Raw genomic sequence first — 23,348 nt, 5'->3', positions numbered from 1 at the left:
GAGTTTTCTTTATAGTGATATTATAATAATAAAAGGTTAGAATGAGTTGTGAAAACAAACTAAACAAATAGTAGATGCTAGCATTATAAATGTAAACTCATGCAATTCAGAGTTTTCAGACTGCATTTTCAAACATGTCATTAGTGAGGTTTCTGACTCTTGATGAACGTAGGTAACCAAGAGCTAGGTTCTCTCTTTGGCACTGAAAAGCATTGCAGAGAGACAATTGGAAAAATGTTAAGTGAGTAATAAAGAAAAGCATGTATATCATAGGAAAGTTTTTTCCTAAAGAACTATGTTATGAATATTGCTTTTAACAAATATCAAATGATATCACATATATATATATATTCACATATATATATATAGTAGAATCTAAAATATGATACAAATGAACTTATTTACAAAACTGATACAGACTCACAGACATTGAAAAGAAACTTGTGGTTACCAAAGGGGAGAGGGGCTCGGGGAGGGATAAATTAGGAGTTTGGGATTAACAGATACAAACTACTATATATAAAACAGATAAACAACAGGGAACTGTATAGCACAGGGAACTATATTCAATGTCCTGTAATAAAACATAATGGAAAAGAATATGAAAAAAAATATATGTGTGTGTATATATATATGTGTGTGTGTATATATATATATATATATATGTATTTATATATGTAAAACTGAATCACTTTGCTGTACACCAGAAATTAACACAACATTGTAAATCAATTATACTTCAATAAAAATTTTTTTCAAAATGAATATTGCTTTTAGATGGAATTGTGCAGGGAACCTGCATTTTCTATAGTTATCACACTTTATCTTCCATAGACCCTAGGCTGTGCCAAAGATAATTTGAGAGAGGTGCTGGTTTTCTGTATCTTTTGAATGTTGCAGATAGAAAATTTTTAGTGAAACTAGCTACCTCCTGTTAACTTTTTTCTAAAACAATTAGGGAGGAAAGCTGATAGCTCTGAGCTGAAAAGGCATATAACAAGCCTCTTTAAAATTAGTTTTACCTCAATCCCTTTTCTTCTTTATTTCTAGGTCCAAAGAGCAGTAAAACTACCAAATTTCTTCAGAGTTCAAACCAAGAGCATGTGACCACTTGTGACGATGTTATTCTTACCAAACCAACAGGAATCATACAAATCCCAAGATATTTTCACAGAACCACTATGAGGTGAGGAAAGAATGTTTATACTACAATGGAAGAAGTTCATGTATGATCCCTTGACAAGCAGGGACATTTGTTATTTGCTTAAGGCATTATTTTCCACTTCCTTCCCTTTAAGAATAGACTTTGAGATAATCCCTTATTTGAGGCCTTCAATATATGAAAACTGAATGTAAGATTACATTAATAAATACTGTTGATAAATTGTACTTTCCTAACAAAAGAGACTATTTATTAGGTAAAGTGGAAAGTCAAATCTCTATCAAAGAGTTTTGGAGATTGAAATAATGTACCTAAAATCTTCTTGCACATAGTAGGTACTCAATAAATGGTTCTTAAAATGCCACAGTGGAGGGGGCTTCCCTGGTGGTGCAGTGGTTGAGAGTCCGCCTGCCGATGCAGGGGACACGGGTTTGTGCCCCGGTCCGGGAGGATCCCACGTGCCGCGGAATGGCTGGACCTGTGGGCCATGGCCGCTGGGCCTGCGCATCTGGAGCCTGTGCTCTGCAGCGGGAGAGGCTGCAGCGGGAGAGGCTGCAGCGGTGAGAGGTCTGCGTACCGCAAAAAAAAAAAAAAAAAAAAGCCACAGTGGAAAGAGAACCTTCCCTGAATTAAACATTAGAATAAATTTAAAATGAGAAACAAAAAAATTGAAGATTCATATAGTATCAATCCTAAGTAAATTTATGTGATTTGGGGAAGTTTGGGACAAGAATACTTCTTTAACTCTTATAGGCTGCCAATCAGAATTTATAAAATACAAGTGATTGACCAACCATTCACCATAACGGGTGAACTTTTGACAAATTCAGTATTAGAAAATATTTTTAATTGTTATAGTTTAAATCTTTCTTTCACCTTAAGCACAGAAGAAGCAGGTAGAGTCAATAACAGTGACTCACTGAGTGATGCATTGAATTATGAACAAAGTAAACAACAACATATGCTATTTAGAAGTCATTTCTGACTTTCTTTCATCTGTACTACAGCTGCCACTGGAGATTATTGGCCCCTCCAAATCACATCATTCGCCTTGATATTGTCAACTTCCAGATGCAACCAATGCCCTTGGCCTGTCAGGGTCACCTGTGGGTTTACGAAGGATTTGGATCAGGCAAAAAATTAATAGGTAACTAATTTCCTGTGAAGAACTATGCTATTGATTTTCTTTCACAAAATATTCTTAGAGTGTTTTATATTCAATGTGTGAATTACAGATGACATAAATTAGTCTCTTATGTGATATTGAAATAGCCTTACTGTTACTATTTTTTATTGTAATTGAAATTAATGTAACACTCTCTGATTAAGTTAAAAAGGAAACCCAACTATATGCTGTTTACTTGGGTCATACCTAGATTACACTTGCCCAGAAATACTAAAAATAAAGGATAAACAGTCTTACACAAATGTAACGCAAGAAAATTGAGAATATAATATTAATCAGGCAAAATAATGTTCACAGGAAAGGCATTAAATGGGTTTGTCAATTAGATAGTAACCGAAAACCTGATTATAGTGACTTAAATTTATTATTCTGAAAGAAAGAGAAATCCAGAGGGATGCAGATGCACCACAACTCAACAGTTCAACTCTGTGAAGAATGGCATTACTGCAATTCTCTTGGCCTTTTCCTAATGGTTCCATAATGGCTATCTCAGTTGTCACCATTACACTGGAGGAAAAAGGAAGAAGGGGCACAGGGAAGGATTATCACCAAGGAGAAAGCAAATACGTTTCCAGGAATCCTGTAGCAAATTTAAGTCACTTTGGCCAGATTTGTCACATGGCCATACCTAACTGGGAGATGACTAGAGAAAAGGGAAATGGAAACAGGGTTTGGGCTGGCAGACTGATGTTACCCAATATACCCGGATATAGCAGCCTAGAGTTCTGGAATCTGACGGTCCTGCGTCCAGTAGATCACAGTTCTACCACATAGTAATTCAGTGACTTTGGGAATGTTCCCAAAGCTTTCTAAGAATCACTGTCCTCATTTGTGACATGAAGATAATCTACCTGTAACTTTTTGTGTGATTTAAAAGAAGAGACACTCTGCCATCACCAGCACACACAGATACATGGGCATTAAAATTTCCCAATTTAGGGCTTCCCTGGTGGCACAGTGGTTGAGAGTCTGCCTGCCGATGCAGGGGACACGGGTTCGTGCTCTGGTCTGGGAAGATCCCACATGCAGCGGAGCGGCTAGGCCTGTGAGCCATGGCCGCTGAGCCTGTGCATCCGGAGCCTGTGCTCCGCAACGGGAGAGGCCACAACAGTGAGAGAAAATTCTCAATTTGCTTAAGTCAGAGATACAGATGCCTAAGGTAACAAGGTGACTCCCAGAGGGAGAGGATGTGTGGCATTTTCCTGGCCTTTGACTCTTTAGAAAGGACCCAGATGCCAGTGTCACTCTCCACGTAGGTAGAGCCCTGCCAGAGTTGATAAAATAGCCAATTGCTAACCCACTGTCCTTTTATTCTTCGGGCTTACATTACCATCCCAGAAGCAGGTGTATTAACAATCTTTGTGTTTCTACTTAAGGGAATGTTAGTAAACATGGAGCTTTCCTGGTTCCTGAGTCAACATAACATCAATAAGGGCTTAGCTTCTTGTGGGGAGACTATAGCATCTAGGCCCAGTATCCTTGGAAATTATCTATGCTTCTTGCCTTACAGAATACCTGTTACTTGTACTGCTTCATGAGATTAATTTGAGAATTAAATGAGAGAATGCATGTTAACCAATATAAAAGAAACCAAGTTTCTGCTGTGTTTGAATTAGAATTATACATTTTAATTCATATTCTTAAAATTGTGGTGCTTAGAAGAAAAGATTAGACTGTTGTTTCCCTATTGCCTCTCCATCAATGGGGTGTTGGAGAACACACAGTTTGGAAGAACAAAGAAATGAAGAAAAATGGAAAACAGTACATTAGTTATATCAGTTATAATTTATAGAATTAATGAACTATATATCTGTTGTTCTTTACTTAGAATTTGTTCTTTACTTAGAATTAGTTCACAAAACATGTAATATTTCCTATCTTCTTCCACAAAAATTTTATGACTATTTCAATTTTTGCACATAAGACTCATAGCCTATAGGAGTTAACTCAATTTTTGAGGTCAATAGGTTATTGAATGAATATTTTTAACATAACCGACTATGCTATATCCCAAGAATGCATGAATAGTTTAATATTGAAAATGTATTATCTATCTTAAAACTAGGTCAAATCAGGAAAAAATAGATATAAATTAATGATACAATAATCATATCCTTAAAACCATCCCAGTAAAAATTAGTTAAAAGATATAATGGAAAAATCACTTCAGTCATAATTAGCACCAAAACCATGCAACTAGGAATAACCTTAAAATGAAATGTGAGTTTTATTGTGCAAATGTGAAATTTACACACACACCCACATAGATCTGAATAGAGAAAAGACCATGTTCTAAAACTGGAAGACAAAATTAACATTAATTCACCCCAAATTAATTTATAAATATAGCAAAATCTAGCAAAATCCCAATGGGAATTGTTTTTGGAGAGTGAGGGGGAAATTGATAATAACTCTAAAGTTTATCCTTAAAATAAACAGAACTAGCTGAAAATGTTTTTGGGGAAAAAATGACCAGATGATGAGGTGAATTATCAGTATTAAAACATACTTTAAAATAATGATAATTAAAACAGGGTAGTACTGGTACAAGAATAGACACACATGACTAGAAATAAATAGACCAGAAGGGGCACAAGAAACTATAAGGCATTTATATGTGATAGATTTGGCATTACAAATCAGGGAGGAAAATATAAATTATATTCTCTCTCACCTCATAGAACAGTTGATTAAAGAGTTAAGCATTTTTCTTAAGCCACTAAAGGTTTAAAAAATAAGCAATTAGTTATGGATGGAGAAGGATCTTCTCATGTAAAAGCAATCGAAGAAAATAGGAAATCATCAATAGCCTCCTTTATAACTAAAAACTTTTCTTCAACAGAAACAAAATTAAAAAGCAAATAACAAACTGAAGATTTTCAACAACTCTGAGAAAGGCTTAAGGTAATTAATATAGGGAATGTTTACAAATCAGTATTAGAAAAGCCCACATCTGTAAAATAAAATTAATTTACAGGCCCAAATATCTTTGACTCAGCCTTGAGTAAATTTCAGTTAAAACCAGAGTTCCCAAGGCTTTTGAGTCTTTTGTTCATGTTCCAAAAGAATTACAAACTATTGACCCAAGTGATTTTGAAAACAAAAAGCACTGGATTAACCCTTAACCTCTTTTGATAGATAAGAAAGGTTAATGAATATTTGCATATCAGTTACTATACAAGCTAAATTAAATCTCTCCTTATTTTGTCTCTTGTCACAATGAAGTGATCCTCTGGCCATCTGTTTACTAAAAAGGGCAGTTTTCCTACAACAGTGAAAAGCTTAACAGTTCTAGAATTGTTGACTTGAAACTATGTGTGTTATAACTGCTTTTGTTAGAATGTTTGTTTCAGAAAATACCGTGTATGAACAGTTAAACTTAGAAATGGTTTGTCACAGGGAGCAGATTTGAATCATCAACCTTATGATAATAAACCCTGACTCAACAATTGTAAAGCACAGCTATATTCTTTTAGAATTAAGAGGATCCCTAACATAAAACAATTTTTAAATAGTACAATAAGAGTTTAATCAATTAATTTTAAAACACAATTCAGAATTATTATTTTCCCAGATATACCTTAATATAAAAATGGGCAAGTGATCTGAATGAGCAATTCATAGATAAATAAATACATGTGAGAAAAAATACTTAGCCTCTTTAAAACAGAAATGAAAAAAATTTTTACCTACTTAACTGACAAAAAAGATTTGAAGAACGATTATACTTAGTAAACAAAATGCAGTGTAACAGACATTTTCAGGTTGTTGTTTAGGTATAATATGTCGTATGCTTTCTGGAGGAAGATATAGAAATGTTTTTCGAAAGCTATAAATCTATAACCTTTTATTCAGCATTTCTATTTTTACCCATATTTATAAAAAATATGCTTTACATTTATGTGTAAGATATTCATTCAGCTGGTGTTATTTATGATAATGGCCAAAAAAAAAAAAAGGATCTAAATAGGAAATTGGTTAAGAAAAGTATAGTAAATCCATAGGATAAAATATTTTGCCACCACTAAATAAAATATTTTCAGCTAACTTTTTTAGAAGACAGAAAACTCTTACATGTAATATTGTAACTGAGCAGGATCCTATAGGGCCTTCCCGGGACAGGCCTTCCCCCCCATATTCTGCAAATTTCCTGAGTTGTTTTAGATGTGGACCACCAACACTCCCTCCCCCCCACCCCACTAAATGGAAGATGTTAACTACTTGATGACCATGAGCACAGAGCCCCAGGCCTCCTGGAGCCTAAGGACTGATAAAGTTAACCCCTGTGACATCACCCTGTTCCCTTATCATCAGGCAATCAGAGAATTGTGCGCAATCTGATCACATACCCTGCGACACCCCACCCCCACCCCACCAACCTGGCTTTTAAAAATGCTTTCCCTAAACCCTTCGGGGAGCTTGAGACTTTTTAGGGCATGAGTCTTGCATGGCCTTGCAGTAAACCTTTCTCTGCTTCAAACTCCGACGTTTCAGTTTGTTTGGCCTCACCGTGCGTCGGGCACATGAACTTGTGTTAACAATATTAAGTGAGAAGATTGGAATGAAAAAATTACACAGTATATTTTAATTTTTTTTAAAAAGTGCTATATATGACTGAAGTAAAGGTCTAAGGGGAAACACACCAATATGTTTAAGTGGATATTTCTAGATTGCAAGATTATAAGTAATTATTTTTTAAATTCTCCAAATTTTCTCCAGAGAATGGTTAAACATTCTTATCTTAAAGAAAACTATAAAGAACAAAAGATGAGGGATTTCCCTGGCGGAGCAGTGGTTAAGAATCTGCCTGCCAATGCAGGGGACACAGGTTCGAGCTCTGGTCTGGGAAGATCCCACATGCCATGGAGCAACTAAGCCCGTGTGCCACATCTACTGAGCCCATGTGCCACAACTACTGCAGCCCGCATGCCTAGAGCCTGTGCTCCACAACGAGAGCCCACCACAATGAGAAGCCCGCGCACTGCAACTAGAGAAAGCCCACGCGCAGCAACGAAGACCCAATGCAGCCAAAAATAAATAAATAAATAAAGTTATTTTTAAAAAATAAATAAAAAGCAAAAGATGAACGAAAAATGTTTTGTTCTAGAAGCTGAACTAGATTCATAGGGTAGCAGTTACAGAGAACTTCATGACAGCAGTCTGGCTATTAGCAGCAGCCTCACAAGAGAGAGAACCATCAGTGAGGATCAGTCTCCATCATCTTCTGAAGGATGCTTTAGAAATCCAGGGGTGATGGGAGGTTGAGTGAAACCATTGCTAATTAGCCCTAGGATTCTGATTCACAGGAGACCTCTAAGAACTACTGCCTAAAAAAATTTCATTTACACCAGCTAGTGGTTTTGACTTTCATGCCAGTTACTGTACCTTGCCTCTTATTCATTTGGCTGTGCTGTGGATAAATGAAGGTTGTATGTAGCTAAGGCTCAAATATACTCCCTTACATGTAGTTATCTCAGTTGGGTGACAAAAATATTTTTTTAGTTCCCTGATGACCTAGCTAGACTGAAACCAGCCTCTGTACCTCGAGACCAAATTAAATCTTGGAGACAGTTTTGGGTGAGGTAGAAAAGAATAGCTTTATTGCTGTGCAAGGCAAAGGGGTTCACAGTGGGCTAATGCCCTCAAAACCATGTGTCCCCACTTGGAGAGGGTAGTGAGAAGTTTTATAGTAATGGTTTAAAGAGGGCATGATCAGCTCGTGGACATTCTTCTGATCAGTTGGTGGTGAGGTAAGTAGGAGTCAGCATCATCAACCTTCAGGTTCCAACTAGTCTGGGGCCTATGTGGTTGCAGGGCAGCATACCATGGTTAATTGTTAACTTCTCCTACCTGGAGGGGGTTTCAGTATCTGCAGAACAGCTCAAAGATATTGCTGTGGGTATGCGTTGACGGGGAGCCAGGACCTTGCCCCAACCAGGCTGTACTATTGTTTCTCCTGACAGTTTGTTTCTCCCTGGTCTCGCATCCTCTCCCTTTCCTCATTAGCAACTGCTTGAATCTGCCCTTTGAAACTCAGGGAAGGTCATGGAGGCTGAATGGAGGCTGTTTCCTGTAATTCAAGAAACGGGGACACAGAAAGCCTTTGTGCTCAGGAGCCCCACAGGGCCCTGCTCGGTATCAACCATGTTACCTTCTTTTATATTATATGGCTTTAAAAAGACCTACCTAAGTATTTCAGACAGTACAAGAACTGGATACAGTGTCCTAGTTGGTTTGGAACCACTTTCTTAGAACTGCTTACACTCAAGAATCTGGAACATCTCTCTCTATTCTAATTAGGTTTTATTTTGCTTAATTTTCCCATTTTTATATTGTTGGTAGGGGATACAGTATAAATTTGTATTAAAAATAGGATTTTTTTCCTTTCACTTTGCTCAATAACTTTGCCTTGATGAATAGTAAATATTTATTTTTTTTGTCTAGGAAATCTATGTGAAGGAGATTCACCTTCATTAAAATCTCATGGTCCTCTTATGATGTTGTTTTTCACATACAATGCCAGTTTGGCCATGAAAAAATTTTCTTTGAGATATTCTTTTCATATGTCTGGTAAGTCTATTACATTTTTCATATTTGTTTTTGTGTATGTTTGTCTTATTGTGCTTTATTAGAAAATATGTGTTATCAAATAAAGAGACTTGAATTCTTTATTTCATTTGTCAGCTATAGGGGAGAAGAAAAAAACAATATTTAAGATTGTGATTTAAGATTGTGACCTCTGTGGAGGCCTCAAGCTAAACCTCCTTAAGGCATAAGATTGATCAGATTTTTCATTTTTTCTTACAGCAACTAATAATTTTGTCTAGTTTTCTGTATACTTGGAATATTGTAAAAATACAGTAGGAAACTTTTATCCCTAGCCTAAAAGTTTCAAGTAATTTTTCTATTTTGAAATTCATTTCCTTAATGTACTAATATCAAGAGTAATTGATTCTTTTTGTAACACTTGTTTGGTGGATAGTTCATATATATTAGTTGTAGCCAGATTATTGAAAAATATGCTTTGCCCAACATTCCTATAGTTTTGGTGAAGGGATAGACAGCATTATGAAAATTGGAACTTTTGCAAATTATGGAAATTGGGTATCATGGAAAAAGCATTTGCAATTATGCTTAATTCTGAATAGTTATTAGAATTGCTCTAGTCCTTAAGATTAATCAATTCATACTCATTAAAATTGTTAATTGGAATACAATTGTAGAAATATTTCTACAAAAAACATTATATTTTTTAGTCTGATAATGTGAGAAATGTTGTATGGAGAACACAAAGAAGATTTGCATCAAGTTCAAATTATGTAAGTGAAAGTATACCATACGGGGCTAACATAAAATAGAATAAAATCTCACATTTAAGCCTTTAATTATTCAGACTATCAACAAATTGTTTTAAACTTATGCCAGGCCATGTTTAAAGCACTGAGGATTCACCAATGAGCAAGACAGTCCCTGCCCTAGAAGAGTTTACAGTCTAGTGGGGGAGATAGTCAGTAATCTGTAAACAGAGAAGGACAGAGACTGTTGCTTATCACCCAGTTCTGCCATGATTAAGCCACTGCAGTAGCTGATGGACAGTGTATTCTGTGCTTCAGAGGGAAGAAACTAAGGTGATAACAGGATGCTCTGTGCTTTGGAAAAGCAGGCCCCTTGCATAATTAGATGTATATCTCAGGAAGAATTTTAATGAACCCAGATTTTGCATTTTCCCATACACAGAAAAGCACTAAAATCATTAACTTCAGATCTCTGTTCTTTGTGACTAGCAGTAGTGTTTTATCAAGACATGTGCTTCACTGCACATATACCCTAGCCAAAATCACATTTAAGCTGGCTTCTCCCTCTACCTCTTCGGAACAGCTTCCTCAGAGCTACTGAGTGGTTGTCCTCAGTAAGACCCTGAGTAAAACAAACTCATAGCTCTTAGGTTGTGCATTTTTCTTTCAGTCAACTAATCAAATAATCTCAGAAAAATATAGAGTGAAAAAACAACTATATTAAGTTTTGAAGGAGATATCTTATTTAGTTCGGTAAAGGATGAGCATGGAATTCTAGGAAAACTTTAATTTCTTTGTTCTCTTACAGCAAAACACCTTTTTTTTTTTTTTTTTGCGGTACGTGGGCCTGTTACTGTTGTGGCCTCTGCCGTTTCGGAGCACAGGCTTCGGATATGCAGGCTCAGCGGCCATGGCTCACGGGCCCAGCCGCTCTGCGGCATGTGGGATCTTCTCGGATCGGGGCCCGAACCCGTGTCCCCTGCATCGGCAGGCGGACCCTCAACCACCGCGCCACCAGGGAAGCCCAGCAAAATACCTTGAAATGTATTTCTACTTACTGTCTACCCTTTTACCCTTTCATTTTTTCTTGAATCGATTCCCATAAGCCTTCCTTTCTTACCATTCCCCAGACAGTGTTCTTGCCAAAGCTACCAGTGACCTCCAAAGGTTCAGATCCAACAGTCACTTCTCAGTCCTAATAGCTGCATTTGGCACGGATAAGCTCTTCTTCCTTCTGGAGTTTCATTTGTCATGGCCTCCAGGAAACCACTGTTTCTTGGCTATCCTCTTACTTCACTGGTCTCCTTGGAGTCTCTTGGCTGGTTGCACCTCCTTTTCTCTACTATTAAAAGTTGAGGTGTCCCAGGACCCAGTCCTGACTTTCTTTTCTTCTCTGCCTGTAGTCACTCTTAAATGATCTCACCCAATCCCTAGTTTTAAATACCACTTTACACAGATAACTCCCAAAGTGTATCTCCAGTCCCAACTTCTTTTTTTTTTTTTTTTTTTTTTTGCGGTTCGTGGGCCTCTCACTGCTGCGGCCTCTCCCGTTGCGGAGCACAGGCTCCAGACGCGCAGGCTCAGCGGCCATGGCTCACGGGCCCAGCTGCTTCGCGGCATGTGGGATCCTCCCGGACTGGGACACGAACCTGCGTCCCCTGCATCGGCAGGCAGACTCTCAACCACTGCGCCACCATCTGAACTACAGTGCTATATATCCAATTGCCTCCCTCTTCATTTGGATATCTAATAAGCATCTCAAACTTAACATGACCAGAATTCAAGTCTTGATTTCCTACCCCTGTCTCCAAATTCTTCCTCCACCAATCTTCCCCACTTCAGTAGATGGCAACTACAGTTTAATAATTAATTGCTCAAGCCATTATCTTGGTCATCTTTGACTTTTCTTCTCACATCTCTCATTGGATTTAGTTAATCTGTGGGCCTTCAGCAAAACTGATCTGGAATCCAACTACCTCTCAACATCACTATGACATTCTGATACAAGCCTTTTTTTAGTCTGTTTTACTCATAACAGCCAGAATAATCATTTTAAAAAGAATAATTCAGATCATGTTACTCCTCTGCTTATAATCTTTCAATATTTTCCCTGCTCACTCTTAGTAAAAGTCCTTACAGTGACCTATAAGATTCTATATGATCTGGCTCTTGGCTACCTCCTTGACTACTTCTCCTGCCATTTTCCCCAGCGCTCACTCTACACCATCCTTCCCGCTGTTCCCCAGACACACCAAGCATGCCCCATGGCTGTTATCTCCAAAATGTACAACATGCCTAGCAAATAGATGATGTTCAAGAATTGTTTGAATAAAGGAAATGACATCCTAGCTGGGGTAGATTAGTGAGTAGAGAGTAAGGAGGTAGCTCCCTATCTAATAAATGGGTAAGAAATACATCTGTTTTGCTTATAGAAATCCCTTTGGCTTAGAGCTAAAAGATGAATAGAAGTCAACTCAGCAGACTTCATACACATGTTCAATTTCTGTTTTCAGATAAACATAGAAAAGCTTTAGTGCAGACATTTTTCTAACAACAGCAGAAATGTAACAGATTTACCCCATGTGTGAGGTTTGTTAAAGATCTGACTCATCATTCATATTCTTGAGATTACACATTAAAATATATCAGTAGAAATTGTTATATCTATGTGAGTAAAATATATAAAACCATTAAAATGTACTGTAATATTTAGTAGTATGGAAAAATATTCACAATTGGGGGTAGGGGAGGTTACAATGGTGTAAAATGAAATACAATTAAAAAATGTATATACTATAGCTTAGGAAAAAACAGGAGTTACATTAAAATATGAGTATTGGTTATAGGATGGGACTTCAGGAGACTTTTATTTTCTCCTTTGAAATCTGTTTTTTTTTTTTTGAAATTTTCTACAATGTAAATGTATCACTTAAACAAAAGAATAAAATATAAAGTATTAAATAGGATATATTGACCTTGAATATTCTCTTATTCTAGATTCTGTGAAAGGAAAAATTAATGGTAAAGAGGATAAAGGAGGTAAGGAATTGGCTTCATTGTCTTGGCTTTGTTTACCTGATATTATGGAAATAAGAGTGAGGAGTATCTTTGCTGCTAAACACTGTTTAGGAAGAAGTATACTCTGGCTGCTATCAAAAACTTTCAAGTGTTGTGTCCTTATTCTATTTGCTTTATAGTGAAATATGGACTTGTACTAGTTTTCTGAGTGTCAAACTTTGGGGGTGGTGGAGACCTGGGTCAGATCACGGAGTAGAGAGTAACAAGGTAGCGCCCTATCTAATTAATGGGTAAGAAACACGTTTTGTTTATGGGAGTTTCCCTAACAATTTAAATTCTATTATTCATTAACATTCTTTCCATATATTTTATGTCTTTTGGATTGTGCATGTATCTCTCTCTCTTTTTCTTTTTTGGCTGGGCCATTGCATAGTGAAACAAAAATGATAAGATTATTGATGAAGTAAATGTTTTTGGATGACATTAACTTTAGGTTGGGTAATACCTACAGCATTTGGAGTAAACCCAAAATGTCACTGAATTCCTCAATTCTCTTTTTGGTGTAGTAGCCCCTTGACCCTTGTGAACCTTCATATCCTGGTTTCAACTATCTGAGAGTAATCCAAATTTCCCTACCAAATAAATGATTGTAATTTGAAGTGTAGGCTGAATTTTAGGAGTGTTTAATTTACTCGGGGATTTAGAAGATTGTGTGCTAAAAATGAGCAACAAAACTACATTGAAATGTAGATATGGTTGGCTTAGTGGTTCACAGTTTGTGAATTAAAGTCAAAGAACTTTAACCTGTCTTCTTTTGGGAGGTGTCAGTTTTTCAAAACAAGTCATTTAAACCCTGTGTCACCATACATAAGAAGCTATGGAAGCAAAAAAAAATAGTGATAGAACTTTATAAAAGTACACTATAGTTTAGGTTTTAATGACCTAGTTGTAGACATTAAAACCAGATCCTTCATTATTGTATTAAATGTTTTTTTTTTTCTTTCTGCCTCAAGGATGTCCAGTATTGGATTTGATTCCAGTTAGCTCTATTGAGATCACATCTCCCAATTATCCTAACATTTATCCTAACATGCTGAACTGCACTTGGACTTTTTATACTATGTCAGGAAATAAAATGAAAGCAGTGATTAAAGGCTTTATAACAGAAGAATCTTGGAACTGTGAATGGGATTACTTCAATATTTATGACGGACCAGATCAGCAATCAGGATTACTTGGTAAACTGAACTTTCTTAAATGTCCTGCACTGAGTGGCATTCATATAAGCATTTATATAATCATATATATGGAAACCATGACCTATATTTGCCTTTAGAATGATATCATTTGTTGTCAGTGATTCTCCATCAGATCCTTCATCAGAATCCTGAGTATTATTGAACACAATGGGATGAGCATGAGGCCGTACTCACTGGATCTTGACCTTTAACTCCAGCTCTTTTTGATTTCATCCAGTGATTCCTATCTCATTTTACCATTAGGGAGCACACTAATTTTGTTTTTCTCAGGAGGTCATATGTTTTTAAAATTTATTTATTTATTTATTTATGGCTGTGTTGGGTCTTCGTTTCTGTGCGAGGGCTTTCTCCAGTTCCGGCGAGCGGGGGCCACTCTTCATCGCGGTGCGCGGGCCTCTCATTCTTGCGGCCTCTCTTGTTGCGGAGCACAGGCTCCAGACGCGCAGGCTCAGTAGTTGTGGCTCACGGGCCCAGTTGCTCCGCGGCATGTGGGATCCTCCCAGACCAGGGCTCGAACCCGTGTCCCCTGCACTGGCAGGGAGATTCTCAACCACTGCGCCACCAGGGAAGCCCCGGAGGTCATATGTTTTAAGAGATTTTATTTCCTAAACTTCATTTTTAGGTAACTTTTTGAAATTTGTTTACTCAGGTTTCATCCTCACAGTAAAGGTGGTTAGACCCAGCGTAAATTATTAAAAGGTAAAGGTCAATTAACTTGAATAATCTTTGGAGATTTATTGACCACATGGTGTCTACCATGTTTGGATGTCAGGCAATATCTTGTTCTAAGACTGACTCATAGAGGGAACTTTTCCAAAGATTTTGTAATTCAATATTGTACTACATTCTCCAATCTCCAACCAGTTCTGCCAATCAGGATACCATTACAATCCACCTATCACAAAGGGCAAGAGGAGAGGTTTTTTGTTTTGTTTTTAATTTTTATAAATTTATTTATTTATTTAATTTTTGGCTGTGTTGGGTCTTCGTTGCTGTGTGGGGGCTTTTCTCTAGTTGCAGCGAGCAGGGCTACTCTTTGTTGTGGTGTATGGGCTTCTCATTGCGGTGGCTTCTCCCGTTGCGGAGCACGGGCTCTAGGCACGCGAGCTTCAGTAGTTGTGGCATATGGGCTCAGTAGTTGTGGCTCATGGGCTCTAGGGTGCAGGCTCAGTAGTTGCGGTGCACGGGCTTAGTTGCTCCATGTGGGATCTTACTGGACCAGGGCTCAAACCCGTGTCTCCTGCATTGGCAGGTGGACTCTTAACCACTGCGCCACCACGGAAGCCCCAAGAGGAGAGTTTGTTTGTTTGTTTGTTTTTGTGGTACGCAGGCCTCTCACTGTTGTGGCCTCTCCCGTTGCGGAGCACAGGCTCCGGACGCGCAGGCTCAGCGGCCATGGCTCACGGGCCCAGCTGCTCCGTGGCATGTGGGATCTTCCCAGACCAGGGCACAGTCTCTCAACCACTGAGCCACCAGGGAAGCCCCAAGAGGAGAGTTTTGATGCTATCTTTTTCCAGGGACCTTAACCACTCCTATGATATTCTAGGATTTATAACTCCAGTAAGTTCAGCAATGTGCTTTGAAATTCCAAAGTTATCTAAATTTTTTCTTATCAACGAGTTTGGTTCCTGCCAAGGATTCTAAAGCAATTGAGAGTATGGAGGCGGAGGAGATAACAAAATATCAAGCTATCAGTTCTCCATAAGATTAATATGAGGTGTCTATAGCATCCAACCATACAACCCTAACTCTTGTGAATGCCTTTCAACCAGAGACCCTTGGAACATACCTGGAGTTGAACAAGTTAGATTTATTATTCATTGTGGAGAGGGAAAACACATATCCTGGAAAACCATGCGTTGTTAAAAGGGTGGTAGAGAGAACCTATTACAGTACTTAGGCTTTGGTTGGGTAATTTTGGAGAAGGTCTAGAGAAGTGGACTTTGCTCTAGATTGCTTGCAGGAAGTGGGGCAATTTTATGATTGGGTGTATCAATCATAGGGAGCCCTGACTAGAGTAAGGATAAAACTGTAATTGGTAAAGACGTAGCAAGCTCTCATTTCAGCCATGAGAGGTCAATGTTTGATATTTTTGTTGGTTACAGATGGCCTTGTTTTTGTCTCATTTTATCATAGATTCAGAGTCTTGTCTGATGTTGATGTCCTGTGAGATTGTTTATGTCCAACACGAGAACACAGTCCAGCTGTGAGTGTTGGACCAGTTCTTGGATGTCAGGGCTGCATTTCTCTTTCTCACTCTTTAGTATTCCTCAACCTGACAACATTATTCCTCTTTAAAAGTTCTGATTAATCAAAAATTCATGGGTGTCAAAAGATTACAAATGAGACAACTAATATTTCTATAATTAGCTTATATAATTCTATATAAAAGTGAGGACACTATCACTAGTTTGCTAGTTTATACAGTTTTATTTCATATACTTTTATGTACTTACATAGTTTTAGTTCAGTGAAATATGCAATTTCTATAGGCATTGTTAAACTGTTGAACACTGAGCCCCATTGCTACTCTCCCAGCTAGTTAGAAGGGCTAGCCCATATGTGCAACCACATTGTCTATATTCTCTTAGTTATCTTTCTTACTAAATCTTTTTGCTCACCTAAATAGAATTTATCAGTTTTTAGCTAGTTTTTAATTATTTCTGTGAATGTAAATGGAGTGGTACACAGCCTCCAAGTTGTCTTCATTGCAATGCTTTTATAATATTTTAATGAAAAGAACTTAGCAAAATTAACATTCATCTGGTCTTCCTCCTTCCATTTACCCCATGAAGGTAAACATCAGTAACCAGTAAACACCATATTAAACGTACAGGTTAAATTCATTCATGACTGAGCATTTTCTAATGTGATAGGCACCTTGAAGAAACAATGGTAGACAATTCAGAAATGATCACTGCCACCTTCTTTTGGGAAGACAGATGATAAAGAAGAAGAAAACTAGTAGCAGTATTTAACAATAAATAACAATCAAATAATTATTGATTGTCAACGTAATCTGAAGGAAATAAGTTGCAGCAGAAGTATGGAATAATAGTGGGTAAACAGTTGCTTTAGTTAATATGGTCACAGAAGATTCAAAGAATGAAAAGGAAACAGCCAGGCAAGGCCAGAATAGCAGGTGCCAAGGTGTCTAGTACCTATCTGACCTTACCTCCTACCATTCTCCCTCTCCTTCACCCAAAACCAGGCACACTGGCTTCTTTATTCTTCCTCAGACTAACCGACCATATTCCTGCTTGGCCCCAAGGTGACTTCAAGGTTCACTTCCTCAGTTCATTCAGGTGTCTGTTCAAATGTTACCTAATCTAAGGCCTCTTCTATCACACAATCTAAATAACCCTCCTCCACTTTTCCTTCTTGGCATTTATCATGACCTGGCAGCGTATATATCAATATTTATTTGTTTAGAATCTGTTTCCCTCCACCAGAATGAAAATTTCCTGAGAGCAGAACTTAGTCTCTTGTTCACTGCTGTATCTCCAGTGTCTAGAGCACTCCTAACACTTAGTAAATATGTGATGAAAAAATAAGTGAGAAAATGGCCTTGCAGGTGGGAAGAGCTTGGTAACTTGGGAAACTGTCAGAGGTCAGAGTTGCTGGAGATTGAGTGAGTACAGACAGGAATGAGGTGAGGTTGTAGAAGATGGAGGCTTTGCCTAGTTGTGCAGCTCAGGTTATGGTAAGGAGTTTGGATTTTATGCCAATCCAATGGGAGGTCATTAAAGGTTTTTGACAGGGGAGTAAGTTGAGGGCTGCTATGACTGCCATGTTGGGAGTGGATTTTAGGGTGACAGGGTGAATTATGTCTGCAGCTATGAAGCTATCATGGTAATCTAGACCTACACTAATCCATGTTATAATCCATGTCTAATCCATGTTGTCATTTAAATTCAAATTAGTTGAAATGAAATGTGGTATTAGCCATACTTCAAGTGCTCAATTGCTACATGTAGTTTACCATACTGGACAGCACTCATATTAAACTTTACATCATTGCAGAATGTTCTATTAGTACTGTTTTAGGTAATAGATAATGTTGCCTTGAAAGAAGATGGCAACAAAGGAGTACAAGTGACGTGGACAGATCTGGAGATAGAACTGATAGGATTTCTTGATGGATTGAATGTGGCATTAAATCTGCAGATCAAGGATGGCTCCTAAGTTATGGTATGAGGTTTTTGGAGGTGGTGGCATTTACAGAGATGGGAAATACTAGAGGGAGAAATAGATTTGTGGGGAGAGATCTAGCCATGTTAAATTTTTAATGACATGATACATCTAGGTTGAGTTAGCAACAGGGAGCTAGAAGCAGAACTCTTAAAGTTTGCGCTTGAGATATAAATTTGAGAGTTGTCAGCTTCTTATAAGTTTCCTTAAGTTATTCATTCTCTGACTTCATCAATCTCCTCTATCATTCTCATCAGTTGCAAACACATTCTAGTATTACCCATAATTCAAAACAAAACAGAACAAGAAATTTAGCTGTTGCCCCATTTCTCTGCTTCTGACAGCAAAATTTCTCACTTTCTTAGAGGGTGATGGATATAGAAAGTTTATGGGATTAATGGTGAGAAGGTCATGGAGAGAGCAAACAATTACAGCAGGGAAATACTAATGGATTAGGATAGATAGGAGTGGTGATTTAGAAAGTAGGATGTTTGAAATCAAAATTTCAGAAATCTCAAATGATTACAGAATTTCAGAGCAGTGTTGGTAAAGAATGATAAGATAAAAGAAATAAGTTCCCTTGTGTGGTCAGATTTAGGGTTGGCACTGAGCTGGCATTCACTAGCTCAGTCTTACAAATCGTCATAGTCAATGTCCAGTCTGTCTGGCTGTTGCTCCTGCCACACTGGCTATTAGATATCATCCTTGGTCAAGCAACAATTTTAAGGAACATTAACAAACTGGAACACAGAACATAATGGCCAGGATGCTGAAGGGTGTGGACACCTGGGCATGTTTATCTTGGAGAAGAGAGAAGGTTCATAATTTCTCCCCTTCAAATATTTATGGAATTCTCATAGAGACTCTCAGGCCAGGTATGAAACTTGTTCTGCCTAGTAATATCTAATAGTTATTGAATGTTTACCATTATTCAGGCATAGTCTTAAGAACTTATAACTCTTAATCTTAATAGTCATATGGAGGTAGGTTACATTATCCTCATTTTAAATATAAGGAAACACAAATATATTGAGTAACTTGCCTCCAGTGACATAACTAGTAAGTAGAGAAAGTTGGATTAAAGCCCAAGCACTCTGATTCAAACACTTATATCCTTGGCCAGTCCACTAACCATGTGGCCATCATTACACTGATGCCTTTTTTTTTTGTTTGCTGTTCGCGGGCCTCTCACTGTTGTGGCCTCTCCCGTTGCGGAGCACAGGCTCCGGATGCGCAGGCTCAGCGGCCATGGCTCGTGGGCCCAGCCACTCCGCGGCATGTGGGATCTTCCCGGACCGGGGCAGCAACCCGTGTCCCCTGCATCGGCAGGCAGACTCTCAACCACTGTGCCACCAGGGAAGCCCATACTGATGCCTTTTGATTCAACATGAGCAAGAACTGTCAAGCAATTAGAACTGTTCAAAAAGAGAAAATGCTCATAAGTTACATGTAATATCTTCAAATCCAGGTTTCATATGTCCAAGGGTATTTTAGAAGGAACTCCGTGTTAGGGGCTTCCCTGGTGGCACAGTGGTTAAGAATCCGCCTGCCAATGCAGGGGACACGGGTTCAATCCCTGGTCCGGGGCAGATCCTACATGCCACAGAGCAACTAGGCTTGTGTGCCACAACTACTGAGCCTGCGCTCTAGAGCCTGCGAGCCACAACTACTGAAGCCCGTATGCCACAACTACTGAAGCCCACGTGCCTAGAGCCTGTGCTCCACAACAAGAGAAGCCATTGCAATGAGAAGCCCGCTCACGGCAACTAGAGAAAGCCTGCACACAGCAACGAAGACCCAACGCAGCCAAAAATAAATAAATTTAAAAAAAATTTAAAAAAGAAGGAACTCCATGTTATATGAAACATTGAACTAAATTATCACTAAGATTCTATATTTAACCTAGTTCCTTACTTCTCATTCGGCCACCCATCTTAAACCTACACATTTTGTAAATGTGTTATCTGCATTTCTATCTAAGCCATTAATAGAAATACTGTACTTCGCAAAACCAAGGATAGAACCATTTTCATACCATTAAGACCTTCCCTTCAGGTTAACATTGTATGGTTATTTAATCAGCTGTGAAACTTCCTAGTCATATAATTATCCACTTACATTTTATATCTGTTCACAGGGACATCATAAAGTACTCTATTAAGTGCTTCACTGAAATCAAGATTCATTAAGTTTATCTCATTCTCCCTAGCCACCATCTAATTAACTCTTTCCAAAAATTAAATTAGGTTAATTTAATATGGCATGTAAAGGAACACATGCTGGTTGCTGGTGACCACTGATTCCTTCTTCAAGTGTTCAAAACCCATCTGTCTAATAATTTGCTGTAAAATTTTGCTGAGGTTTATTTTTATTTAACAAACACTTATAATGCTTCATAAATATAACTTCATATAATTCCATGTATTTTTTTAATCTCCATTATACAGATGAGAAAATTGAGGCAGAGAGATAGGTTAAATAACTTGCCTAGGGCTACATAGCTAATAAATGGCAGAACTAGCCCAAACCAGTAGTTTGGATATAGAATCTGAGCCTGTAAGGACTAAGCTACACTACTTCACTGATACAAGACTTTGGAAATCCTCTAGCCTCCTTGTTTTTCTCTGTCTCCTACGCATCCCCCTCTGCCAACTCCCAATCTCCTTTTTGAAAAAGAGAGTAACATTTTCCCATTTCCATTATTTTAAAACTTCCAGAGTGTTAGCTGACTCTATGCAGAATGCCTTTACTTGACATGGTGCATCCCAAAAGTACCCCATCACATCCAATTCACCAGATTCTCTGAGCATTAAGAATGATGTAGAGATTAACTATTGCCCTATTCCCCATCTTTCTCAGATTTCTTAGATAACATTATCTTTAAGAGAAATCAGTAGTGTATCATTGTTTTATCTTGAGATAATTTAAGTTACAGCCTGTACAGATAAATTACAGCAAATGGCCTCTCACTATCAGGACCATCTTTGTGACAACTTTTGTGTTTCTGAATTAGGAAAGGATCATCATTAGTCTGTATTTAGGCAGCCTGTGTGTCTTAGTCAGTTTTGGCTACTATAACAAAAATGCCATAGTTTGGGTAGCTTAAATAACAAACATTTATTTCTCACAGTTCTGAAGACTAGAAGTCCAAGATTTGGTGTCTGGTGAGGGCTTGCTTCCTGGTTCATAGCCATCTTCTTGCTATATCCTCACATGGCAAAAAAAAAGCTGGGGGGGGGGGTGGTTTGAGAGCTCTCTGGGGTCTCTTTTATAAGGGTTTATAAGGCTCCACCCTCATAATGAAATCACGTCTCAAAGGCCTCACCTACTACCATCACATTGGGGATTAGGGTTTCTACATATGAACTTTGGGAGTATGCAAATTTTTGGTCCATCGTGCTGTTCCATTACTTCTATTTCTCTGTCCATTTATCTTCATCGAAATGCCTCTACCTATCCTTATGACCAAAGATTGCCATATAATTATATATCATTTCCAAAGCAATTGCTAGCCCAGTCTTTTCCCTTTACCTTTTAAAATCTATACCCTTTTATCGTTTCAATCAAATCATGAATTTCATCCCACAAATCTTGCTCTTACATTATTGATAATCATTCCTTTGTCAAGATTTGTTTGGAATTTAATGTCCCCTCTCTCTCTTCTCCCTCCTTTACCTATGTAACTACACAGGAAAAGTATTTTAATTATCGAGTATATCTCGCATTGCAGCTCATTTATGTGGCTCCAAGAAAGAATTTGTCTTGATATCCAGTGGTGCTTACCTAACTGTGAATTTTAAGACTGATGAATCTGTGGGAGAAAGAGGTTTTAAACTTACTTTGGAAGATATGACTCAGAAGCAATCACAGAAAAGCAGTATTGGGATCCAACTGCCTATTAATGGTAAGAAATTGTTTTAAAACATTTATTAAAGCAGGTACCATATATGCCTTAAAGTAGAACCTGGGGCCCACTGATTTAGGAGTCACTGGTAGTCGGTCACCTTGCTCTAATACTAAAAATAGGATAACTTCATTTCCAACCATTCCTTAAGGCATGAGAATTTGGTGATTCAGGTAGATCATGTGAGGTAATAAGGTTAATTGGTGTGAGTATGTGTCTATATGTGTGTATGTTATTTTTATTTAAGAAATAATGATAAACATAAAAGTCAGTCAGTTGCTATTTAAAAGATCCACTGGGGCCATTCAGGCTGAAACAAGGGTAGAGTTCAGTGTGTTTCCATGTCTCTGTTAACATATTTTTTATTAAGTAACTGCCTCCCCACCCCCATGAAGAGCCCTCAAAAGGAATATTTTAGCTGAACCTATACTAACTTCTCTGCATAAAATAGAAACAAATGTGCTGATTTTTATCTACTTATCCTATCTAATTTTAAGCTAGAATTCCATTAGTTGTGCTTAAGACTAAGAAACCTAATGAATCTATTATTAGGAGATTTTCTTGATTGGAGTGTAATTGCAGGAAGAATTTAATCCGTGTGAATGCAAAGTTCTTTTTGATGTCGCTCTATCTTTCCTAGGATAGTGGAATGAATGGGCTCTCCTAAGAGTCCTGGATTTGAGCTGTAGACTACTGAACCACATCACCCTATAGGTGTGATTTTTAATTGTTAAAGGGATGCTCGCCCAATTGACCCTTCTTCTGTGTCCATTGCTTTTGTCTTTCATCACTATATCTCTAAACTGACCCTTTATTCTCAGTAAAAATATTTAGCCTCATTTTTTTAAGTATTTTAAAGTAAGTTGAATACTAATAAAATATTGCTGTTATACATGTGTACAAACAGCCCAAAAGTCTGAGTTACTACATATAATGTGGATTACAAATGCAATAAAAAACATGCAGTAATGCAGTAAACCTTAATGCACTAAAAACATGTTTGAGTAAATACCTTTTGTGGGTTTTTTCTCCCTAAAATCTAGGATAATCTTAATTCTGAAGAGTCTGCATATTTTTTAGGCATATGTATGTAAAAGGAAGAGGGAATCCATGTGTTATACATATCTGAAAATAAATTAGAAATGAGTTTTGACATAAGGATTGAATAAACACAAATCCACTATGCTAGAAACTTTTTGTTTTAAATAGATTTCTAGTGTAAAAAAAAAATCTCAAGAATTCACAAGTGATCATATCTTATCATTCTGAAATTATATGGCTATGGAGAGGCTTAATTTTCTTTATATTTAAGTCTCTTGTTATTCCCAGGTAA

At 37.7% G+C, this 23,348-nt stretch overlaps 1 protein-coding gene across 1 annotated transcript in view; it reads left to right on the top strand.

The window, feature by feature from the left end:
• The window catches only part of OVCH1 (ovochymase 1), a 59,233-nt gene extending 45,205 nt beyond the window's left edge, over window positions 1-14,028 (top strand). Inside the window, exons 20-24 of the mRNA XM_033430315.2 lie at window positions 1,051-1,186; window positions 2,170-2,309; window positions 8,793-8,918; window positions 12,641-12,682; window positions 13,675-14,028. Coding sequence (XP_033286206.2) covers window positions 1,051-1,186; window positions 2,170-2,309; window positions 8,793-8,918; window positions 12,641-12,682; window positions 13,675-13,997 — 767 coding nt within the window. The 3' untranslated portion in view covers window positions 13,998-14,028. The remainder of the gene's footprint in view (window positions 1-1,050; window positions 1,187-2,169; window positions 2,310-8,792; window positions 8,919-12,640; window positions 12,683-13,674) is intronic.
• The last annotated feature ends 9,320 nt before the right edge of the window (window positions 14,029-23,348 follow it).

This window comes from Orcinus orca, chromosome 11 (assembly GCF_937001465.1).
Source record: "Orcinus orca chromosome 11, mOrcOrc1.1, whole genome shotgun sequence".
NCBI classification, from domain to species: Eukaryota; Metazoa; Chordata; class Mammalia; order Artiodactyla; family Delphinidae; genus Orcinus; species Orcinus orca.
Note: the sequence above shows the minus strand (reverse complement) of the source record. Positions and strands in the feature narration are given on the sequence as shown.